Consider the following 21,362-nt stretch of genomic DNA (forward strand, 5'->3'; position numbering starts at 1 on the left):
GGCAATGAAGTTGCTTGACTGGTCAGCTGAACTTAGCAGCCAGGTACATCCCAGAGAAGAAAAAATGTAGTGGCAGAACAGCTGAGTAGAATGGACCAGATAGGGGGACAGAATGGGCCATAAATTAGGAGGTGGTAGATAGTTTATTTGAGGAGTGAGACAATTGTTGATCTTTTGCTCAACAGTATCAGACCTAAAGGCAGTACTGCAGGATGCCTTCCAGCACCTATGAGGCAACGTGAAGGTGTTCGTCTTTCTTCATCATCACTCCATTTAGCCAGTTACAGAGGGTGATGAACAGGGTCTTCATGTCCCATGTCCTATGTAGTGGTATGCAGATCTGCTGCCATTACTGATGGATTTACCAAAAAAGCTCCCCCAATAGCCTGTGTTGCTAGTACAACCACACATCTGGCGGTACTATAGGGCAGCACACTCCCTTCACCTACACAGATGGAGGCTATCCAGCAACTCCTGTGAAAGGTGGTTTTCTAGAAGAATAGCAAAGTAGATGGCCACTTTTCGGCAATCTTTGACAAATGTATACTAAAAAAATTGGACCATCTTGTGTAGTTGGTACCCTTAGCTTTTCATACAGGAACAAACACACTTCAGTCACCAGTCACCCAGCTTCGAAGGTAATCTATCTACGAGAACATATACATTCAGTTGGGCCAGAACATGCTATGGCATATGTAGGCCGAGCAGTACTACCTGCGTTATTCTTTTGTTACCTCAGTTGGTCCACGACCGTCTGTGCAGATTTGTGATGATAACTCCTCATATGAAATGCTACAGTTTGTATTCTTAGAAGAAATACAAATTACTGCTCAAATTTGTCATTTGAGCACCATTTATGTACTGTAGTAACTGGTAGATATGTTAACTTTTGACATTATTGGCAGTGTTGCCATATGTCAATTTATGAATTATTTTTCCAAAGTATTTAAACTTATATATGTGAATATTATTGTGAAAAAGATTTTAAGCCTCAGTTTTATACGTTAAACTAATACCTTAATTCTGTTGACAAGTTGATTGTATTTTTTCTGAAAATTCAGCTCATAATTATTTTATCTACATTTATGATAAGGATATTATTTTGATTAGATGAAAGATACAGAATAACTAGAGTTCCAGCAAGTAAATACGATGCACTTTTCTCACTCAATGAGATTTCATTATCTCACGCTGTCAGGTTTTGATCCCGATTGCAGGCGCCAGTTTATTTTTATTCCATCAGTATTCCCGAAAATAATTCTTCATGACGCCCTCTGTCTCCTTAATGACGGATCTCTCTCTCTCTCTCTCTCTCTCTCTCTCTCTCTCTCTCTCTCTCTCTCTCTCTCTCTCTCTCTCTCCTCTAAAAAGGAAGAATACTTTCATCACCATATGGTATTTAAGTTATATAACCTAAAAAGAGTAATTATCTGCAAAATGTTTTCAATTCTTATGTTAAGAACGAGTCAAAGTCTTGCCTTGCAATGTATTTTTTCATCTTGCTCTTCATTGTCAACGAATGCTCGACTGGCAGAGTGCCAGTCCCTTTCTCAGCACAGAAATGAATGCTCTTTAGTACTTGTAAACCCTCAAATGATAATTTTATTTTCAGAGAGCGCATCGTGTACCTGCTGGAGAATAAGATGTACGATTTGGATTCCCTCCTTACCGATGAAACTAGAGATTCGTACACTTTTGAGGCCAGGTAAAACACTATTTTGTGTAGATGTACGTGTTTTATACATATTATTTTTTACAGATCAGGTTCCATCTACCTTTTTATAATAGTTAGCATCACATGCAGATTTCTGATGTACATAGAGGAAGGTGCAAAATGCAACCAAAAACCGGGCAATCTTTTCAAGCAAGTGTTAAAAAAACACTCAAAGGAGTATGTAATACAAGCAGAAACTGAACATTTCAATTGACAGATCACTGAATTCCTACTTTTAGAACTCGAGCAATAAGTTGAGTACTGGAGGATGGACCTGGCAATAAGACAATACTAGATTCATAACTTACAAGTATAGTGATGAAGAGATTTTATATAAAGTTAAGGTAAGGTAGTATAAAAATCAATTGCGCATTAAAAAGTTGTGAGCAAGTGTATATAGGGTATAGGTTTTATGGGAAACATTATATTAGAAAAGTGTTTAAATTTTCATAAACTCTCTGGGTCACCGTTTATTATTTTTAGCAAGGTATATATGATCTTTGTCTTCTTTTTTTAGGAGGCACAAATATTTTTGGGCTTGTCTATTTGTTTGAAATACTGTAATGTAAAGTACCACTTGAATTGGAGATCGAAACCATTGAAAGTTAAGATTGAAATCACTTTAGGGATATCATCAATTTGTGAGAGATCAGAAGTTGAGTACAGGATACAATTGAATGGGTTCATCTGGAGTACTAGGTAGATTGCGGTTAGTTTTACAACACTTTCAGGGTAAAACTCAACAAGATAATATTTTACTGTACATTGTCAGAAGGGAGGTTTCCCTTGTTTCATTGTGAAATACCTTTTCGGCAGATACTTCTGATTTTGGAACATGACTAAATTGAATTAACTTTTTTTTTTTGGCGGTGCTGTTCAATGATCAACATGGTGATGATCTGTGTAAGACTTTTAAAACCAAATATCACATTATTTTTGTGTACTACTAATGTTGTCTCTTTGAACAATGACATATTTAAGTGATAGCCTAAATAAGACGTTTTAGTTACCAGTTATCAAATTTGATTGTGTTCCTTAAATGGTGTCTTATTGAACAGGGACATACCCAACCTGCCGCTCAATATGTACTCGTACGACGCTCCCAAGCAAAGCTACGGCCCTCCTAAACCCTCGCCAGGCTACCTTCCACCTCGGCAAAACTACACCACAACATCGAAGCCGGGCTACGTCCCTCCTCCGTCCACAAAGTACGGCCCGCCGCCGTCCCATTTCTACGATCAGCCCACACCATCACGAGGGTACGGCCCACCGCCGCCCATCTACGACAGCGATGGGCCATATCCTCGTTATCCAAAGGCCCCTCCGAATGGTTCTTACTTGCCCACGCGTTATTCCCCTCCCACTCCCCGGTATCCTCCAAAGCCACAGCCTTGGTGGATGAAGTAGGTTTTATGATTGTTTATGTGAGGGGCCTCACCCTGTATCTCGTTTCCTCTTCGGTGGCGGTTTTATTTTATCAATAATAAAGGTGGGTCTTTACACTCTGTCCCTTGTTTTCATCGTAGCTGTTGGTGTTGGTTTCTCTTACGGTAATAGATGGAGATGGTTCTGTCTTTTGTTGTTTTAGTTATTTTGATTCGTTAGGTGCAAATTTTAGAGGTGTTGTTAATATATATAAGTGGTTGTGGTTCTAGTAATGATTGAATTAATTTGATCAAAGTTTATCGTTCCTTCATCTATGGTTACTTAACTTTTTTGAATATATCAAGTATGCAGATCCCTCTTTCCTTTTATTAATATACATGTTTAGCAAAGTAGAGTAGACATCGCTTACTTAATCAACATAATTTTTATGAGAAATTATAAATCAACTGCGAATTCAAATCTCATGTTGCCATTGACAAGATCTAACTGCTTGACATATTGTTTTTGTTTTTAATTTTTTTTTTATTTTGTGGGGGGCGGTATTGGGGGACTTAATTTGGTATCAGCCAATGTTCAGATAATGAGAAGTTTTGTCTTCTATGATTTCAGAGCATTTTAAAACAACTTCTCGACTTGTTGGTAATGGTATAACCTTCCTTATTCCCCTGTTCATCTCATGAACATTGGAAGAAACTCCTTCCCACTGGGATTATTCTTGATACTTATGTGAACCTTATTTTAATGTTGCTGTCCATGGTTTTAGTTTTTTAGATATCAAATAGCATATCAAATATTGAATGGAAGTATTTATTTTACCGTAATGTTCATCGTTGAACGTCCTTTGCAAATTTATTTCCTTATTATGAAATGCACCATATGGCGGCTTAAGTAACTAAATTCTACCAAGAAACCTTAACCTTTCATTTGTTACCATATTTTCCCGTTTGTGAAATATGAACACTGCATAAGACTAAGAGAGGAATTTGAATACAGCTCAATTCTTTTGCAAACTTAACTATACTGAAGTACGCAAAGTGTATTGCCATTATGAAAGAAAGCTCAAATTGTGAAATCAAGCTAAAATGTGTTCAACACTCGGCATGCCATTGTCGCAACCCTGGGAATTCCTCCCTTCTCCATTGATGTGCATATCCCTCTCAAATCCTCTTCTTTCAGGATCGTAAGATCAGGCAGCCTTCGACGCCAAAAGCGCCAGACGACTACGGACCTTTGTCCGTATGAGTCTGAATACATCATGCCCCGCGCAGCTCTGAATAACAAGGGCGACTGGATGTTTTTGGTCAATGTCAACGAGGTATCCAGCGAATATACTCAGCTTGTGGAGAGCAAGAAATGCATGTTAGTGTATACTTCATTTTTATTGCTGAATTATATCTAGCCTTTTTTTTTTTACCTTTATCTATTTTGTGTGATTAATTTTTCGGACCAGGCTGCAGGAATGTCCACCTACGTCAAGCAGTTCCACTGATGCCGCTCTCGAGGGTGGAGAACAGCAATTGATTATAGTGTGGAATTTATTCCGTGTTACTTAACTCACTTTGGTATTTCCTTTGCAGTTTGGAATAATATTTCTTGGTTACACGGATAATCTTCGAATTCTGAAAAGGACTAGGAAATATCTCAACGTTGACACAGCGACCATATCGAAAGTAAATTATAGAAGGCTTGAATAGGGACAATATATTAAGTATACCAAAAATATACTTAAAAGTTGCACCACCGGACATGCACATTCTCCGTACATGAAATGGGTTTTTTTCTTGACTTGCAAGTGGTTTTAGTTAACGTTTTCACTATTTTTTGCAGAAGTGTCTCTGCTGCCAGGCTTACAAAAGATTGAAGAGATTTTCCTTCCGGAAATGTATAGAAGTAAGATTTAAAATAGATAAAATTTAGCATTTCCGCATTTGGTGTCATCAAATAATTCAGACACAAAAACAACATTTGATTTTATTCTTATTTGCATCATGTTACCAGTTTTTCTCTAAATGAAACTGATACCGAATCTCGTAAGTTTTAAGTAATTTTTAAGGCACATTGTACCATTGCCATGCTTTACTTGTATACCTATGTATATTATTTATTATTCATTTGCCGTTATTAATTTTCCTTTTCCTCAAAAGGACAGTTTAATCTGAAGAAGTTTGTAATGTACTTGCATGGCCCTCAATGTCTGCTTCTACAAAGTGGTCGTGTGGGTGGTAACATACTACATTCTGGAATGGTTAGTAAAGCAACATTCTTCGCTAATTTCCCTGTTTTGTTTCCAGCACAAACACCTGCACTGGCTCTTGTAATGTACCGGATGGATTCACAGCAGTCTGTCAGCAGCAGTATGTCCAGAAGCGGCTCATTGCTCTAGATGGATCTGGCAGTCGACTAGCAACCGATACCTTCTGGTTCCCATCTTGCTGTGTCTGTAAGCTGAACCCGAGTGGAGGGTAAAATAGCGACTGACAGATACTCTGGAGAAGATTCTCCCTGGATATCCATTCATTCCCGTGAAGCTCTCCTATTTATTTTAAAGTTGTAATCGAATAAAGTTGCTGTGGATCAAAGTTTTTACGATTGTGGTAATGATTCTTTTTTCCTTTTATTAAACTTTGGAGTGTTTGTGTATTTACATGTTCGAAAGAGAGAGCACGAGAGTAAAATGTGTACGTATATCAGTTTTAAATGAATAGGAAGAAAGAATTTTTTACCCATGGTGATTCATCATGGAAGAACTGAGGTCCACAAATTAGCAGCAGTTTCTAGAGGGTTACAACGTAGCTTTTCAGATCGCAAAAGATTAATTTGAAGAGTAAAATAATAGCACATTTTGGTTGTATTTTGAATTTGCGATTTAAGTTTCATTTCCCTTTGAAATAATCAGACTAGTTGATGTATCAACGCAAAGAAGTATGTACTCTGATTCGTTACATATTTTAGGTTTCCAAAATAAAACTAGAGGAGATTTTCGCTCCGGGACTTTTGGATGGAAATGGAGACGGAATAACAAAGACGTTATATGGGTAAAGAGAAAAGGCATCTCTGGTATTGACGGACGGACTTGTTTCCGCTTGCAGTCTCACTCTGTTTAGATCTCCCAACCAAACATTTCATTATTGCATTTGCTCTGTCCACAGAGATGGACGGCGGTTCGGTTATGTATTAGCAGCAGTTTCAGTCTTGCATGATTGTTAGCTAGGAGTCTCTTAAAGTTGTTGCTGGATTTCAGTAACATTTTGTCGAGGGGGCGGGCTGTGGGTCAAGGAAGAGCTTACTGTATGTTCGTCTGGATAAGAATGTGGATGTAAGGTGGTTTGTCTTTTGAGTTAGCTTCTGATGATGCTGACATCATTATCTCATAATGTTGATGATGTCTTTCTACGACATTTTTATGGAGAAGTGTCATGTATCAAAGAAAGTTGATTAGATTTTGGGGTGGATCAGGATGCGTATCCAGAGTGTTTATTTTTTCAAGAAATGGTGATAAGAGGGCGCAGAATGTTGCTGAGTATAGTTCAGTCATTTTTTGCGAACAGGTAAATAATGGTTCAAGGAAAGAGAGGCGATCAGAATTTGAGATGGATCCAGATGTAGAGCCAGGCTGTAACTTATGCGTTAGTTCGGATGTGCTCTTTGTATGCTTACTGGTTTTATGGCGCCGAAATTCCGCAGGTAAATTTTGTGGGGTTCTCTTCATGAGAATTAGAGAGAGCAAGTGAAAACGTGGTCCTCCGCAAAAGACGCTTTTGTACTAGTGAGTGTTAGCACATAAAGAGGCTCTAAGAACTGGGTATTTTTGCCGAAATTAGGCCTATATATTCACTTTTAGCAGTTTAGAGTTTTGTCCATGTTTACTGTTGTATAGACTAAGTATTCAGTGTCTGTAGTCCCTTCTTGAAGTAGAAATTTGCAGCAACAGCAAACATGTATTTTCCATGTTGTATAATCGATTTTAGCATTTCTTTGAAAGATCCACTTCAGCTGGTTTGATAGGTGTCTTTTGAAGATGATTGATTAATCAAGTCTTTATATATTGCAGTCTTTTTAGACAACTCTCCAAAGAATTCAAATTTTTTACCTTAAGAACTTTAATTCTGACTTGCTTATAATTAAGTTGGTTGATCTTTTTATTTATATCTTGATACCTGCCTTAATTTATGATTACCATCGCGTATTTTGTCATGATTATTTGAACTTTCATTGCAGTGCTTTTCATGGATCAGCTCACTGCCTATAATAATGCAAGTGTCGTTAGCACATCAGCGTAGAACAAAATATGATAATATAACTAACACAAATAAATCAAATAATCATCTCAATTATGTGTTTGATTGCACTATTTAGCCTTGTTACATCTTAGAATGTGTGTGTACATACATAGTATGTTCCTAACAGACTTCGCGTTGTGTTACGAAAGCCTTCTTTTCTACTAGTACTCAGGTTGAGCTAGATAAATTTCATAACTGCTCTCATTCAGCCTTCAGAGTTAGAAAAGAATTTGGGATATAGAGAAGTGGTGTGGATACCGAGTAACATTAAGATTAATTCGGATTTATGGTTCGGAAAGGATATTCTTAGATGGTATCACAGCAAATTTGCATGCTAGAGTATAAGGTCTGATCATGTTGGAACCCTCATTAACTCAGAGGCGGAGGCTGTACCACAGGCCAACAGTGTGAGGAATAAAGAACCTGGTTGCTCTCGGCAGGTAAAGGGGATCAGAGATGTACTGTGAATGTGATAGATCTCTGTTAAAATGCAACTTATAAAAAAGTGACTAACAAGAGACCATCTGTTAATGATCCAAGTCATAACTGCTAATATTAGGAAACAGAAACCTACGTCCTCGATGCAGTATCTAAAAGAGATAAATATCTGGCAGAAACAGACATCTACACCGGAGAACAGTATTCTAACAAAGGAAGCACAAATGACCTAACACAGGTTGCATTGATTTTATCACTGTTGTGAATATATGAGGCCTTACGAACAATACGTAACTTTTATGCGACATTTGTTGAAACTTTCTTTAGATATTTTTTCAAAAGTCAGATGTGAATCAAAACTTACACCTAGAATAGTTAAAGCTTCAGACTCATTCAGCTTCCATTCACCTGAAGGGGAAGATGGGGTGGAAAATATGTACAAGATCTGCTGATTAATAGTGTCTTCATTTTACTCGAGTTCAGCCTCATGTCCATGTCCCAATTTAGGCTGAGGGCAATGTCATTCCTCATATTTGGAGGTTTTACTACGCACACAAGTGTTGCATCATCAACAAACTAAACAGTCTTGTTTTCCAGGCCAACAAGTATATCTCTTGTCTACACAAAAAATAACAATGGACCAAGAACACTACCATGTGGAACATTCAGACACAATAGGTCTTGGTTCACTCAAGATCCCGTCCACAACAACTCGCTGTGGCCTACCTGAAAGGAAATCTTGATGTAATACTAAGACATATCTACCCACTCCAAGATTCTGAACTTAATAAATAAGTACCTTGGGATTTTATTACATCAAAAGCAGCATTAAATTTGAACTACTTTCTGCTCAAAACCCTTATTAAAGTTCTCTTGCAAATGGCATGTAAAGTCTAAAAGAGCCTCGCAGGTACCTAACTGCTTTCTATGTGCATATTGACTATCAGTTAACAGCCCTTTAGATTCCACATACTTGTACAGTGGCATAAAAATAAGTTTTTCAGGAACTTTGGATAGCTCAGGGAGAATACATAGATTGGATTGTAGTTACTGCAGTCTGCAGTTATGCCAATCTTTGGAACAGGCACTGTATTACTAAGTTCCGCTCATCTGCAAAGATACTATGCCGACAAAAAAAATCTGTAGAATCTACTAATCTTATTAAAACATTAAAAAAACAAGAGGAAGAAACCATCAGGATCTTCTCCACCCCAGCTATCAAGATTATCCAGAATTGTTTTAACATCCCTGGAGCGAAATGCCAATTTTGTTGGAATAGTTGCAGAATGACAAGTATCAGGGAGAGGAACATTCTTAGTTGAGCGCTTAGCTTTAAAAGCTTGATGAATAATTCACCCTTTTCCCTTGGGTCATAAACCAATCTACCATCTTCTTTTAGCAGTGGTGGAATGGAAGACGAGGTGAACCCAAAGATAGATGATGCCAATTTAGTCCACCACAGGTGAGGTTGAGTAATTCCTTCCTTCAAGTTTTCTCTGTAGGGAATTATTGTAATTTCTCCCGGTTGTATGGTTAGTTCTATTTGCAGCATGGTGAGACTCAACGGTGCAATTTGCATTCGAATTTTGTTCTGTTTGTCATGGTAGGCTCGTCTACATGTATCATCAAACCATGGCTGCTCATTTGTCTAAATTTGATGACCTTTTTCTAGGGACATATCTTATTAAAATAGCCATCGCTCTTTCATTTAATTTCTTCTTGGGCTCAGGATCTAATATAGTATCTGAAATATCAAGTGCCTAACACGCTTCTATAATGCGATCCCAATTAGCTCTAGATTTCAGCCAGACCTTTTTTCCAATGATGGCATTAGGAATATGTGTACTGATTGACAGGTATGTCCATCTCAATTGGCCAGTGATCAAAAGTGCATATATATTCAAAGACCGTGGACTTCACAATAGCTTGTACATCTGTGAATATGAGGTCTAATCTATTACCAGAAATGTGCTTGGGTTCCTCAATTAGCCGGACAAAATCGGAGGATACACAGAACTCTAAGAGCATACCGGCCATTTTGATCTGTGGAATTTGAATTTAGCCACTCGCTGTGCTTTGCATTACAGACTAGACAAATAACGAATGAAGCTTTTGAATCCTGTGACTGAGCCATACTAGTCCTTTCCAAAAGATCTATACCCAGCTAAGATCTGTGGCTCCGAGAATTCATGCTTCAGATGAAAATTATAAATGCAATTTAAATATAAAAGCAACTATTTTTGGTGCAAATCAGGAATGGTAGCTTCTCCCAAATCTGCGCTCGTTTAGTGTACACTTGACAATTCCTCTTTTGCTTAAATCAGAAGGCTATCAATCATTGCGCAGCTATACTTAGATCTGACGCGACATGATTCTTTTTGGCTCGTCCAAAAATTCAGACTCAGCGTCGCCAAATAGTGTTAATTTTTTTTTTTTTTTTTTATTAATTTCTAATGTCCTACATGTCGACAAGTTTGCGAATTCACAGCTAGCACTTTTATGCATTGGTATAATTCGTAATCTCTGTGATTTGAGCAGGTTTTTATTTGTAATTTGTTGTTTTTTCTTTTTATTTTTTATTTATTTATTTTAATTTTTATAATAATAATAATAATAATAATTATTATTATTATTATTTTCTCTTTTTTTTGCTTATCTCAAGGCACGGTGTGATAATGTTAGTAATGCCGTCAACAACAACGCACTTAACATGCTCCTCGGTCTGGTCAATGTTACTATCTCTGCAGCATTTTAACAGCAGAGCTAATAAGCTCAAAAGTCATCGCAACAGTTTCAAAATTGGAATAAGAATTAATTACATTCTTTGTATGTTGAAGTTTAGGCTGTGTTCAAGCTGCCTATAATGTTGCAAAATTATTTATAGGCTTAAAAAAATCATCTAAGCCTTCTGAGATTTAATCGTTGTTACTAAAGAATTTATTTGTAGAGATTACCTGATCTTTGAGGAATAAAAGACGATGAAGAATTTGATGATATGGAGAAGAGGCCTATTAATCGAAATATCTATTGGTATTAATGTCAAAACCTATGGGCCACTTGTTTTTTTGACCGGCTTAAAATCTTATTTTCTTACAAGTCCTGCTCGCTTTTGGTATATGATTTATTCATTCATAAGGTAACTTGAAGTGTAAGAATGTATAGATAACTTTATATACTTTCTGGCCAGAAATTGTTAATATAGAGATGTGAATGCTAAATGTTCTGTATTTATAGTAAGTAAAGAAATCTAACACACCTAGGCCTAGGAACAAAATCTTGGCTTTAACAGAAGAATAATTGTATAGGCAAATATTTGCCATTAAGTCATAATTTTTTAAGTGGTTGTCGCAAAAAATGTGAGCTCCATTTTTCCCGACAAAATCTTCACCTACGTTCTCGATTTAGCAAGGGAAGAAAAAGTCAGACAGCAGTGCAACCGGTTTCCTTTGTGTTTCAGTAACTGTGTAATATATTTGTGTGGAGCTGCTGAATCCCACGAGCTGTTATGTAAAGATTTCTCATTAGCTTGTTTGTATCAGACAGGGCTTGTTTTCATCAATAGTATTTGCCTAACAATAGTGAAACTATTAGTGTAATTTACTTTTTTGTCATGTCGATCTTACGAAGTTTTTCACGAGTCAATTCCCTTTACCTTTGAATGCATTAGTATGAACCATTTGACTTTCATTTAATTTAGTGTCACAGCAGTTGTCTATTAAAGTAAAGGTTGGTTATTTTTTAATAAAATTAACAAAAATCATGACCGTCTCACTTGACCTTCGCTTAGGGTTTGTTGACTGTGCCGAGAGGTTAGGCTATTCATCGGATATTTTGCCTCCGACTGGGGTGGAGTCTATGTCCCTGAATGGTATGGAACTAGGATGGTCTGGTCTGCAGGGCAAAACCTGCAAGCGTCGAATTGTTATAGGAGGTCCAGCAAAATAAGGCTGGGTTTTACAATTTTACTACAAAAATAAACCCGCAAAATTTAACACAACACGGAACAGACCATGCAGTCGGGCATGCGGCTTACAAATAGGTTCACCGGAAAGTTTACAATTATCTGGTTATTTGGAGTCATGAAATTACGAAAATACTACAGTTTGGTACTCTGTTACCAATTAATGAAAGGTTTTGGACACAGAGCCTAGGATTGCAGTTACTTACAGATAAATCGACACCATGACACAGGCTCTTGCTATCAATGTATCTTGGTTGTGGAGGCGACGACACAAGCAAGGCTCGACATTGGATAATTTAGCAACATTTCTATCATATGTTCATGGGAGATGTTTTCACAAATGTCTTTGTTAAAGGAACTGCAGGAAAATAACCTAGGTGATTTCAGACATTATTTGCGAATGACCTCTAAATGTAGCAATTTTTGCTTTCACATAATCTATGTTTGCATCTTGATCCATTTTCTTACACAATTCAACTAATTGCTCATAAGCTGCCAGTCTTTTTACTTTGTTGAGATAATCTGCGCTTCGTATTTCCCACAGACATGGCAGACTTCTGTATTTTTCTTTAAACCGACGCAAAATCATGAGGTAAATACTTGGTGGACTGAGACATCCTTTCTCTATGGCATTGTTATCTCTATGGAACTGAAGGAAGTACTACACATACACATCAAAGACCTCTGAATGTCTACGCATTCCAATTAAGTGACGAGGCCATATGATGATTGTCAAAAAGGTGGGTCAACCCGGTTGTCCTGCTAGTTAATCCCCATAAACACCATAGATTGGCAGGGGATAATGCCAGTCTTTGCTAGACTGACCTGTCCGGTTGAACATGAAAAGATGAGAGGACTGCCTAGCCTCGCCGGGTTTGTCATTTTTAACCCCCATACACGATAAAGATTGGCCGGTTCATGCCAATCTTGGTAAAGTTTGTGTGTCAGCCATTTACGTGTATGGCTTGTTTAATATATAAATTTGACAGATTCACAAATTTGTACAAAACAATTTACAATACCAACTTCTTTTTCGAGAATATCCTCTACATATATTTACACAGGACAAGAGAACTACCAGCCCAGCCTCCTGTATTCTTCTTCTGCTTGCTAATCCTGAATGTTGTGAAGGATTTGTTGGGGAAAAAGAGGATCCAGTCTTTTTTCGCAACATTCTCCACACCAGAAATTCTGGCTGCACAGGACAACATTAGGAAGTTCGTTTGCTCCTCGTGACCTGCTCTCCTTTGGCTTGCACAGAGGATTCCAGCTCACAACACAAGGTACGCTACCAAAACATGAGGGCAACCACCCTCTCAGATTCCTCAAATTACATATAAAATATCAATGATCATCACTAGTGCGCTGCATTTGTCGGCATCACCAGAATAGATGAACACTGACAACGTTCATATCAATGATTTCCCTATCTTCGAATCCTCTCTACTCTTGCCATTTGTCAGTCTTATTTCTGGGTTTATAGTATACTTCCTCATTTCATACCCAATCCTGCATTTTGAGTCTTTGAGCTATCGATGCCCTTCGTTTCGATCTCACTTCCACAATTCTCTCAGAGTCTAATTGTTCAGCACGTTTATCACTACTCTGTTCAGTATGTATCACTCTGTTTTAATTCATTATTTCAAGAATCACTACTTTATTCTTCACTTACCATACCAGTTGCTGTCCTCATTCCAACTTGCTTCATCTACTTGCTCTTCTGCATTCACTTGTACAACTTCATCCTTGTTGTTGTCGTCATCATGTATGTTCATTTCCAGAGGAACTATGTGCTCTACTACTTGTAAGGATTCCTTACCCTTGTAAAGCACTTTCACTGATATATGACTCCATGGTCATCTGGGTACGTCGCCACAATTCTACCTAGTGGCCAGTAGCTCCATTTTCTTCTATCTAGACTAACCGACATTATGTCTCCAACAACCAATGTTGTTCTGGGCCCCAGTTGGAAGTCATGCCTCTGCAGCAATGAGCTCGGATATTTGGTCTGCCACTGATGTCAAAAGTTTCGTAGGGCATCAGTGAGGCAGACATACTGATGTCACATATGTCTCGTTGCTAATGACCAATGTCCAGGTTGATACGACACTGCAGAAGGCTCAAATTTTAGCATATTGCCCCATATTAGGCTGGAGGGAGTGAGGACTTCATCTTGCCATTCGTCACCCGCATAAATGAGAGGTTGGTCGTTCACCTGCACCCGCTTCCTTTATGAGTGTACAGAGCTGCTCTTTGCTGAATACTCTTCAAAAAGATACCTCCAGGATTCGTTTTACCACCCCTATCAGACATTCAAAGAATCCCCCTTTCCAAGGAGCTCGTGGAGTGTGGAAGGTCCATTTGGTTATCACTGTAAATGCTGCAGGGTGCCCCATGGGTCTCAGCAAGCCATCTTACCGTTAAAATGAAGATCTCAGCATTGAGGGTCACACAGTAATCTAAATACATGGCACAACTGTTCATACAGGTGACCAGCATGATGTAGCCTACTCCCTCTTCCACTGGCAAGGGGTTAGTGTTGTCAGTGCCGATGTTGGCGAATTGACGTGACATCTGCGTTCTTGCAACAGTTAGTGGTGGCAGAGGTGAGGGTCATAGAGGGGCCTTGAAGGACATGTTACATGCTACACAACCTCCTACTACTCTCTTAGCCAAACATGGTAGCCCTGGACACCAGTACTCCTGTCAAAAGATAGCCATCAGCACATTCAAGCTACAATGCATGTTAAGAGTGTGCATATTTAGGGGACAACAACAATAAAAGATCTCTATTCCTTAAGGCATTCTTAATTTTATTCCTGGAACATATCACATCATCAACTAAAACAAACCTTAATTGGTTAACAAAATTCACAATACTACTGGATACTTTTGATCCTTTCTATAAATAGCACAAACAGACGGTAAATAATGTCGTTGTTCCAGCCTGGCTAGTTTCAAAAAGGAGCTAGCCTTACTTTTTAAGAATTTTATCACACATCTCATGATACCTAATAGAACACTAAATTCTACAATACTCCCCAATATAGGCCACAACTCAGCAGTTTCAGCCGTGGTGACCTCTTCCTGGAGCTCGCAGATTGCGGTGACTACTGGCTCGTTTTCCTGTCCTCTTGACAATTCATCAGTTGGCAAGAGTAGATTGTACCACCCTTCACTATGAAGAAATGGGGTCCATAGTGCCACAACTGGCTCTCCTTCAACTCTCAAGTCAGCTCCTGGGGGCAGGATATCTGCTGGATTACATTTGGTCGACACATACTAAATAGTCATCCCACATTCAAATAGAATAAAGTTAGCCTCCCCAACCCTTTTTTGCTATAGAGGTCATTAACAATAAGGCTAACAATTCTAGCTTGGGTATAGCCAACCACAACTGCTTTCTGGGGGTTACTCTCATCTTACTGGTTATTAGGTTAGTTTCTCCCTTACTTCCCTTGACATAGGCTACTGCCCCATTGCCTTACTTGAAGCATCAGTAAAAACATGACTTTCTGATTTCCCCAGCCAAATTCTCCTCCTAATAGGCTATGCGTTTCGACAAACTCTTCAATGATCTTGCTTCTTGCTGTTTTTCTGTGTTGAGAATATCATCCCAATCTACACTTTCTTCCCACAATTTCTGTAAAAATAACTTTCCCTTCAGAAACGGTGGACTAGGCAACCCTAAGGGATCAAAATTTGAAACTAGCAGAGAAAGGACCCAACGCTTCATGAGCAACCAACCAATTGCCAAGTTCTTTACTACCTTAGAGGATTTCAAGCTTATCTCATCATTTCTCCTATCCCAAGACATCCCCAACACAGAAATTTCAGCTGGTTCTTTACACCCTATCCTTCAATCAAACATTAGGCTATTATTGGCCCATCCCCTCAATCGCCTATTAGCCTCATCTAGGAGTTGATTAACAGTGACATAAGTACCCTACAATTGATAAAGAAGGCTACATAGTTATTAATCTGAATTAAGTCTGATGGCTCCTGCAATGGATGTTTTTTCCTGACCACGACTAATGAGGAGACCAATCAACTTATTCAGATAAAAAAAAAACAGGGGGTTTGGCTGAAGGCCAAATGCAAGTTAAGGGAAAATTGTAAGGAAACTCAGAGAGTTGACTTTACAGGAGAATGTATTTACACCGTAACATTGCTCTACCAATTTCAAGGCGCCAACAAGGACACTAATGACCCTCACATAGAGTCAAATACTGGATTAATTGCTGGGAGCACGTGTCCAAGACACTAGGGATGATTCATGGCATGCAATTTCTGGCCCAGAGCAGGACAAGGAAAATCCACCTTCACAACAGGAATTTGCAATACAAACTTCGTATAAATACATGTGCAAAAGGGGAGGGGACGTAAGATTCCTCAAAGGTCAAAGAAAGACTGAATTGATGCTCAAAACGTTAGTGTACTGAAAAGGGGAAGAAATTGAACACAGTCACTTCCTAGGGGACCACAGCTCCTAAACCAGGATATCATCTAATGGAGTATAACTGGGAATTATTGACTCACAATGAAGATTGCACAAACACTGATGAAAAAGGGGGAAATAAAACCAAATAGAATTAGATTACCAGCACAGATTCGTACTGTACCTTTCTCCTGGGATATTGCCTCGTGATAGAGTAGACTAAGGGCGCAGATAACTCCAAGGGCGACAATAAGGGCAAGGCCAGCCATGTGAGGGCCCACAAACACGTGTGGGAACGGCAGCCAGTTGTGCAGCCAAACTGGGTTTTGGATGCCTGGATCTGATCCAAGCTGCAATCTGAGCGAAAGTGTGGCCGACTTCTTTGTGCTGTTTGGTTTTATTAATCCGGCTGACTTATCTCTCGGATCTTGGGATCAATGTCTCAGTAGCTCTGGAAAAGTATGAACCGAGGCAACAAAGGAGAGACAAAAGAGAGATGGGATGTGCGAGGGAGAGTAAAAAGGGGCAATCAATGTTTGTGTTTTGCTAAATTTAATTTTTTCATGGGGGAAGCAAAGAAGAGTCATAATATACCTCCCCTAAACGGGTTGAAATGGGGAGAAAACTTAGCTTTCGCCATGATATAATCCTCTTTCTCTCCTGTGAGGAACTTAAACTAATGTAATTTGTTATGGTCATTTAACAACATTACTCTAATTGATTTGCAACCACTAGTCATAAGTATGACAATTTGCCATTGGACTTCTTCAAAGATGTACTCTACTTATTAATAATTATTTAAAGTTCTTCTCAGGAAAGTCCATTATGTACAAATGAACACAAAAGGAAAACTAATTATAATAAATTAAGAATTATACTAAGTATTATTTTGCCCAGACATATTATTCACAATGATTATCTAATAAATTTGACAAAATTATTTTTAAAGAAATAGAAAATAACAAACTGTAACATCCAAGTAAGCATTTAATGTAACCTTTCCAAACTTTCCTTATTCTAACCTTATTCTAAGGTGTTAGTAATAACTTAGTTCTATCAAACATGAACGCTCTTTCAGCGTAAAACATTTCATGCAGTTAATTTGCCCTGAGGGATGTTACAATTCGCAAGGGTGTTAGGGCCCTGCAGCTAAGTAATATAACTTTGGCCCGATGCCAGGCGGGCAGAGACAAACAATAAAATATGAAGAACTAAATAGTGACTCTCGGTTGATACAAACAAACATAAATAATGAATGGTGGAGAATGATGTACTACACATAAAATAAATAGTTACCATAAAAATTGAAACAGTGCTTTAGTGATATTGCCATAATAGGCCAAGCTGACTATAATACCCTAGTTTATCATACGTGTGTATTTTAACCCTTAAACGCCGAGCCACTATTTCCCAAAGTGTCTCTCGTATGTCGGCGGCGTTCAGGAGTTAGTGCTGAAGCGGAAAAAAGGTTTCATTAAAAAAAATCACAGCACGCTTAGTTTTTAAGATTAAGAGTTCATTTTTGGCTCCTTTTTTTGTCATTGCCTGAAGTTTAGTGTGCAACCATCAGAAATGAAAAGAAAATATCATTATCATATATAAATATTGGAATATATGATAGCTTAAAAAAAAATTTCATATATAATTGTATACAAATTGCACTTTGAGCAAAACGGTTAAAGCTAATGAGTTAATTTTTTTTCGTTGTATTGTACACTAAATTGCAATGATATTGGTATATAACAAATTGTAAAACAATCAACACGTGAATTCGTAATGCGCGGAAGTAAAAAAAAGTGCTTTTCAAAAATTCACCATAAATCGAAATATTGTGCTAGAGACTTTCCGTTTGTTGCAAAATGAAAGTAATTGATTGAATATTACTAGAATGTAAGAGTTTTAGCTTACAATTGCAGTTTTCGACCATTTCAGTCGAGTTAAAGTTGACGGAAGGTCAAATTTTTTCTATTTATCGTGATTTATATAAAAATATTTCAAAACTGATAAAAGCTACAACCATGAGTTATTTTTTGTTGTATTCTACATAAAATTGTGCACATTTTCATGTATAACACTTTATGGAAGGCCTTATATAAAATGGTGCAAAACTTACAACAAGGTGACTCAAGCATTTCCAAGATTTTCGGCCGAGTTACCGCGTGCGGAGGGAAGGAAACAGTTTTTTCAAAAAATCACCATAAATCGAAATATTGTGCTAGAGACTTCCCGTTTGTTGCAAAATGAAGGTAATATATTGAATATTACTAGACTGTAAGTAAGAGATTTACCTTTCAATTGCATTTTTAAACCATTTCGATTTAGTTAAAGTTGACCGAAGGTCAAATTTTTTCTATTTATCGTGATTTATATGAAAATATTTCAAGACTGATAAAAGCTACAACCATGAGTTATTTTTTGTTGTATTCTACATGAAACTGCACACATTTTCATGTATAACACTTTATGTAAGGCCTAATATAAGTTGAGCAAAGGTCAAATTTTTTCTATTTATCGTGATTTATATGAAAATATTTCAAAACTGATACTGATAAAAGCTACAACCATGAGTTATTTTTTGTTGTATTCTACATGAAATTGCGCACATTTTCATGTAAAACACTTTATGTAAGGCCTAATATAAAATGGTGCGAAAATTACGACAAGGTGACTCAAGCATTTCTGAGATTTTCGGCCGAGTTCCGTGCGCGGAGGGAAGGAAACAACTTTTTTAAAATATCACCATAAATCGAAATATTGTGCTAGAGACTTCCCATTTGTTGCTAAATGTAGGTAATTGATTGAATATTACTAGACTGTAAGAGTTTTAGCTTACAATTGCATTTTTCGACCATTTCGGTTTAGTTAAAGTTGACCGAAGGTCAAATTTTTTCTATTTATCGTGATTTATATGAAAATATTTCAAGACTGATAAAAGCTACAACCATGAGTTATTTTTTGTTGTATTCTACATGAAATTTCGCACATTTTCATGCATAACACTTTATGTAAAGCCTAATATAAAATGGTGTGAAAATTTTGACAAGGTGACAAGCATTTCTGAGATTTTCGGCCGAGTTACCGCGCGCGGAGGGAAGGAAAAATGTTTTTCAAAAAATCGTCATAAATCAAAATATTGTGCTAAAGACTTCGCATACGTTGCAAAATGAAGGTAAATTATTGAATATCACTAGAATGTTAAATTTTTTGCTTACCAAAAATACACTATAATATATATATATATATATATATATATATATATATATATATATATATATATATATATATATATATATATATATATATACGATGGGTATTCTGCATTGATTTTATATTTAGTTTTATATTTGTTACAAGTTTTTATATCTGTATTTATTGGCATTTTGTATATTATTTTGTTTTCTGCAAAACCAAAAAAAGTTTTTCACCCGCATTCCTTTTAGTTATGTATTTGTACCAGAATAAAAAAATATTAATTATTATTATATAATAATAATAATATATAATATGTTAATATATATATATTATATATTATATAATATTATACATTATATAATTATATATATATATATATATATATATATATATATTATATGTATATATCATATAATATATATATATATTGTTATATATAATATATATATATAGATATATTAGATAATATTATATTTTTTTTATTCTGGTACAAATACATAACTAAAAGGAATGCGGGTGAATAAACTTTTTTTGGTTTTGCAGAAAATAAAATAATATACAAAACGCCAATAAATACAGGTATATAAAAACTTGTAATAAATATAAAGTTAAATATAAAATCAATGCAGAATACTCACTCGTAATCCTGACTCTTCTATTCTTGTTTTCTCCCTCCTCCATTGAAGAGTCTTGCATTTTTTTCCTTTCGACATGACGAGGTACAGGTGGAGGAGGGAGACGTTCGCCTTCCAGTGTCCCTTGGGTCGCTGCATTCCAATTTATGATCGCAGTGTGGCATTTGCAATCACACTCCCTGTACTTACAGCAAAGTGCTACCTTGCAGGTGTGATAGATACACCGGGTGTCTCTTCTTATGCCATTCATAAAGCACACCTAGCACCGTTTCTGCCTGCGCCCTTCTAGGAGCTCCAGTGTTTGATCCCGTGGCTGCAGCCGACACACAGGGTCCACTATCCAACAGGAAGTCGGAATCTGAGAGAGGGCGGCATCATCAAGGGCAGCGGCAGCAGGGGCGGCGGCAGCAGGGGTGGTGGCAGCAGCGGCACCAGCGGCACCAGTGGCACCAGCGTCACCAGCGGGACGACCAAGGTTGGCCCTCCTAACATCTGCCCTTTCCTCTAGGGACAGATCTGGAGCTCAGGGCAGGGGGCGGTGATGGAAGGCCACTCATCGGGATTGAAGTTTATGAGGGCATTCCCGGCCACCTCGAGAAACTGCATGTGGGACAACCTCCGGGGGTCGGAATTGTACCCATAGTAGAGGACGTAGGCATTCTGGAGGGCCAACTGGAGGATATATTTGAGGAGCTTCTGTGTCCACCTCCTGGTTCCCCTGGCGAAGGGTTAATACTGGATGAGTTGATCAAAGAGATCAACTCCTCCCATGTGCCTGTTGTAGTGCCCAATGACAGTAGGCCGCTGGACACAAAACTCCTCATACGTAACTCGGCCCTGCTGATGTGTCTTCTTCCGCTGCACGATCTCTTCTTTGATGGGCTCATGACTCGTCGTAATCATGGGCACGAGTCGGACCCCACTTCCAACAGATGACGAAGACATCTCCCTTCCGCCGCCAATCTGTCTCTCCTCTTGCCAGATGTTGCGGCTGGCTAGCGAACCTCTTGAGGACTTTCGGGGCCCCACGCGCCAACCGAGGGGTACCACTGACATGCACACCTGCTTCATACAGCTCCACAATACCGAAGACAGTGTCACGCAGCATGGAGAAAACCTGGGAATATACCAAGAAGTCCACGACGTATCCAGTGTTGGACTCTGTAATAAAAAATAATTTTACACCATATTTCTTTGGCATCTTGGGGTTGTACACTTTTATACTGAAATGTCCTTTGTAAGGCATCGTCCCTTCATCCAAAGAAAGGTTCTTGACAGGAACCACGAGAAACTGGCACCATTCACGAATGTACTCCAA

General features: G+C 37.9%; 1 protein-coding gene across 7 annotated transcripts in view; it reads left to right on the plus strand.

The window, feature by feature from the left end:
* LOC135211014 (protein spaetzle 5-like) overlaps positions 1-11,578 on the plus strand; it is a 956,827-nt gene extending 945,249 nt beyond the window's left edge. For 5 of the 7 annotated variants that reach the window (XM_064244030.1, XM_064244031.1, XM_064244032.1 and 2 more), the window contains 4 exons: positions 1,613-1,705; positions 2,773-3,117; positions 4,277-4,459; positions 5,392-11,578. In XM_064244030.1, the coding sequence (XP_064100100.1) occupies positions 1,613-1,705; positions 2,773-3,117; positions 4,277-4,459; positions 5,392-5,566 (796 nt within the window). In that variant the 3' untranslated portion in view covers positions 5,567-11,578. The remainder of the gene's footprint in view (positions 1-1,612; positions 1,706-2,772; positions 3,118-4,276; positions 4,460-5,391) is intronic. The other 2 variants (XM_064244036.1, XM_064244035.1) reach the window with 2 other exon arrangements.
* The last annotated feature ends 9,784 nt before the right edge of the window (positions 11,579-21,362 follow it).

The sequence above is a fragment of the Macrobrachium nipponense genome, chromosome 4, assembly GCF_015104395.2.
Source record: "Macrobrachium nipponense isolate FS-2020 chromosome 4, ASM1510439v2, whole genome shotgun sequence".
In the NCBI taxonomy this organism is placed as follows: domain Eukaryota; kingdom Metazoa; phylum Arthropoda; class Malacostraca; order Decapoda; family Palaemonidae; genus Macrobrachium; species Macrobrachium nipponense.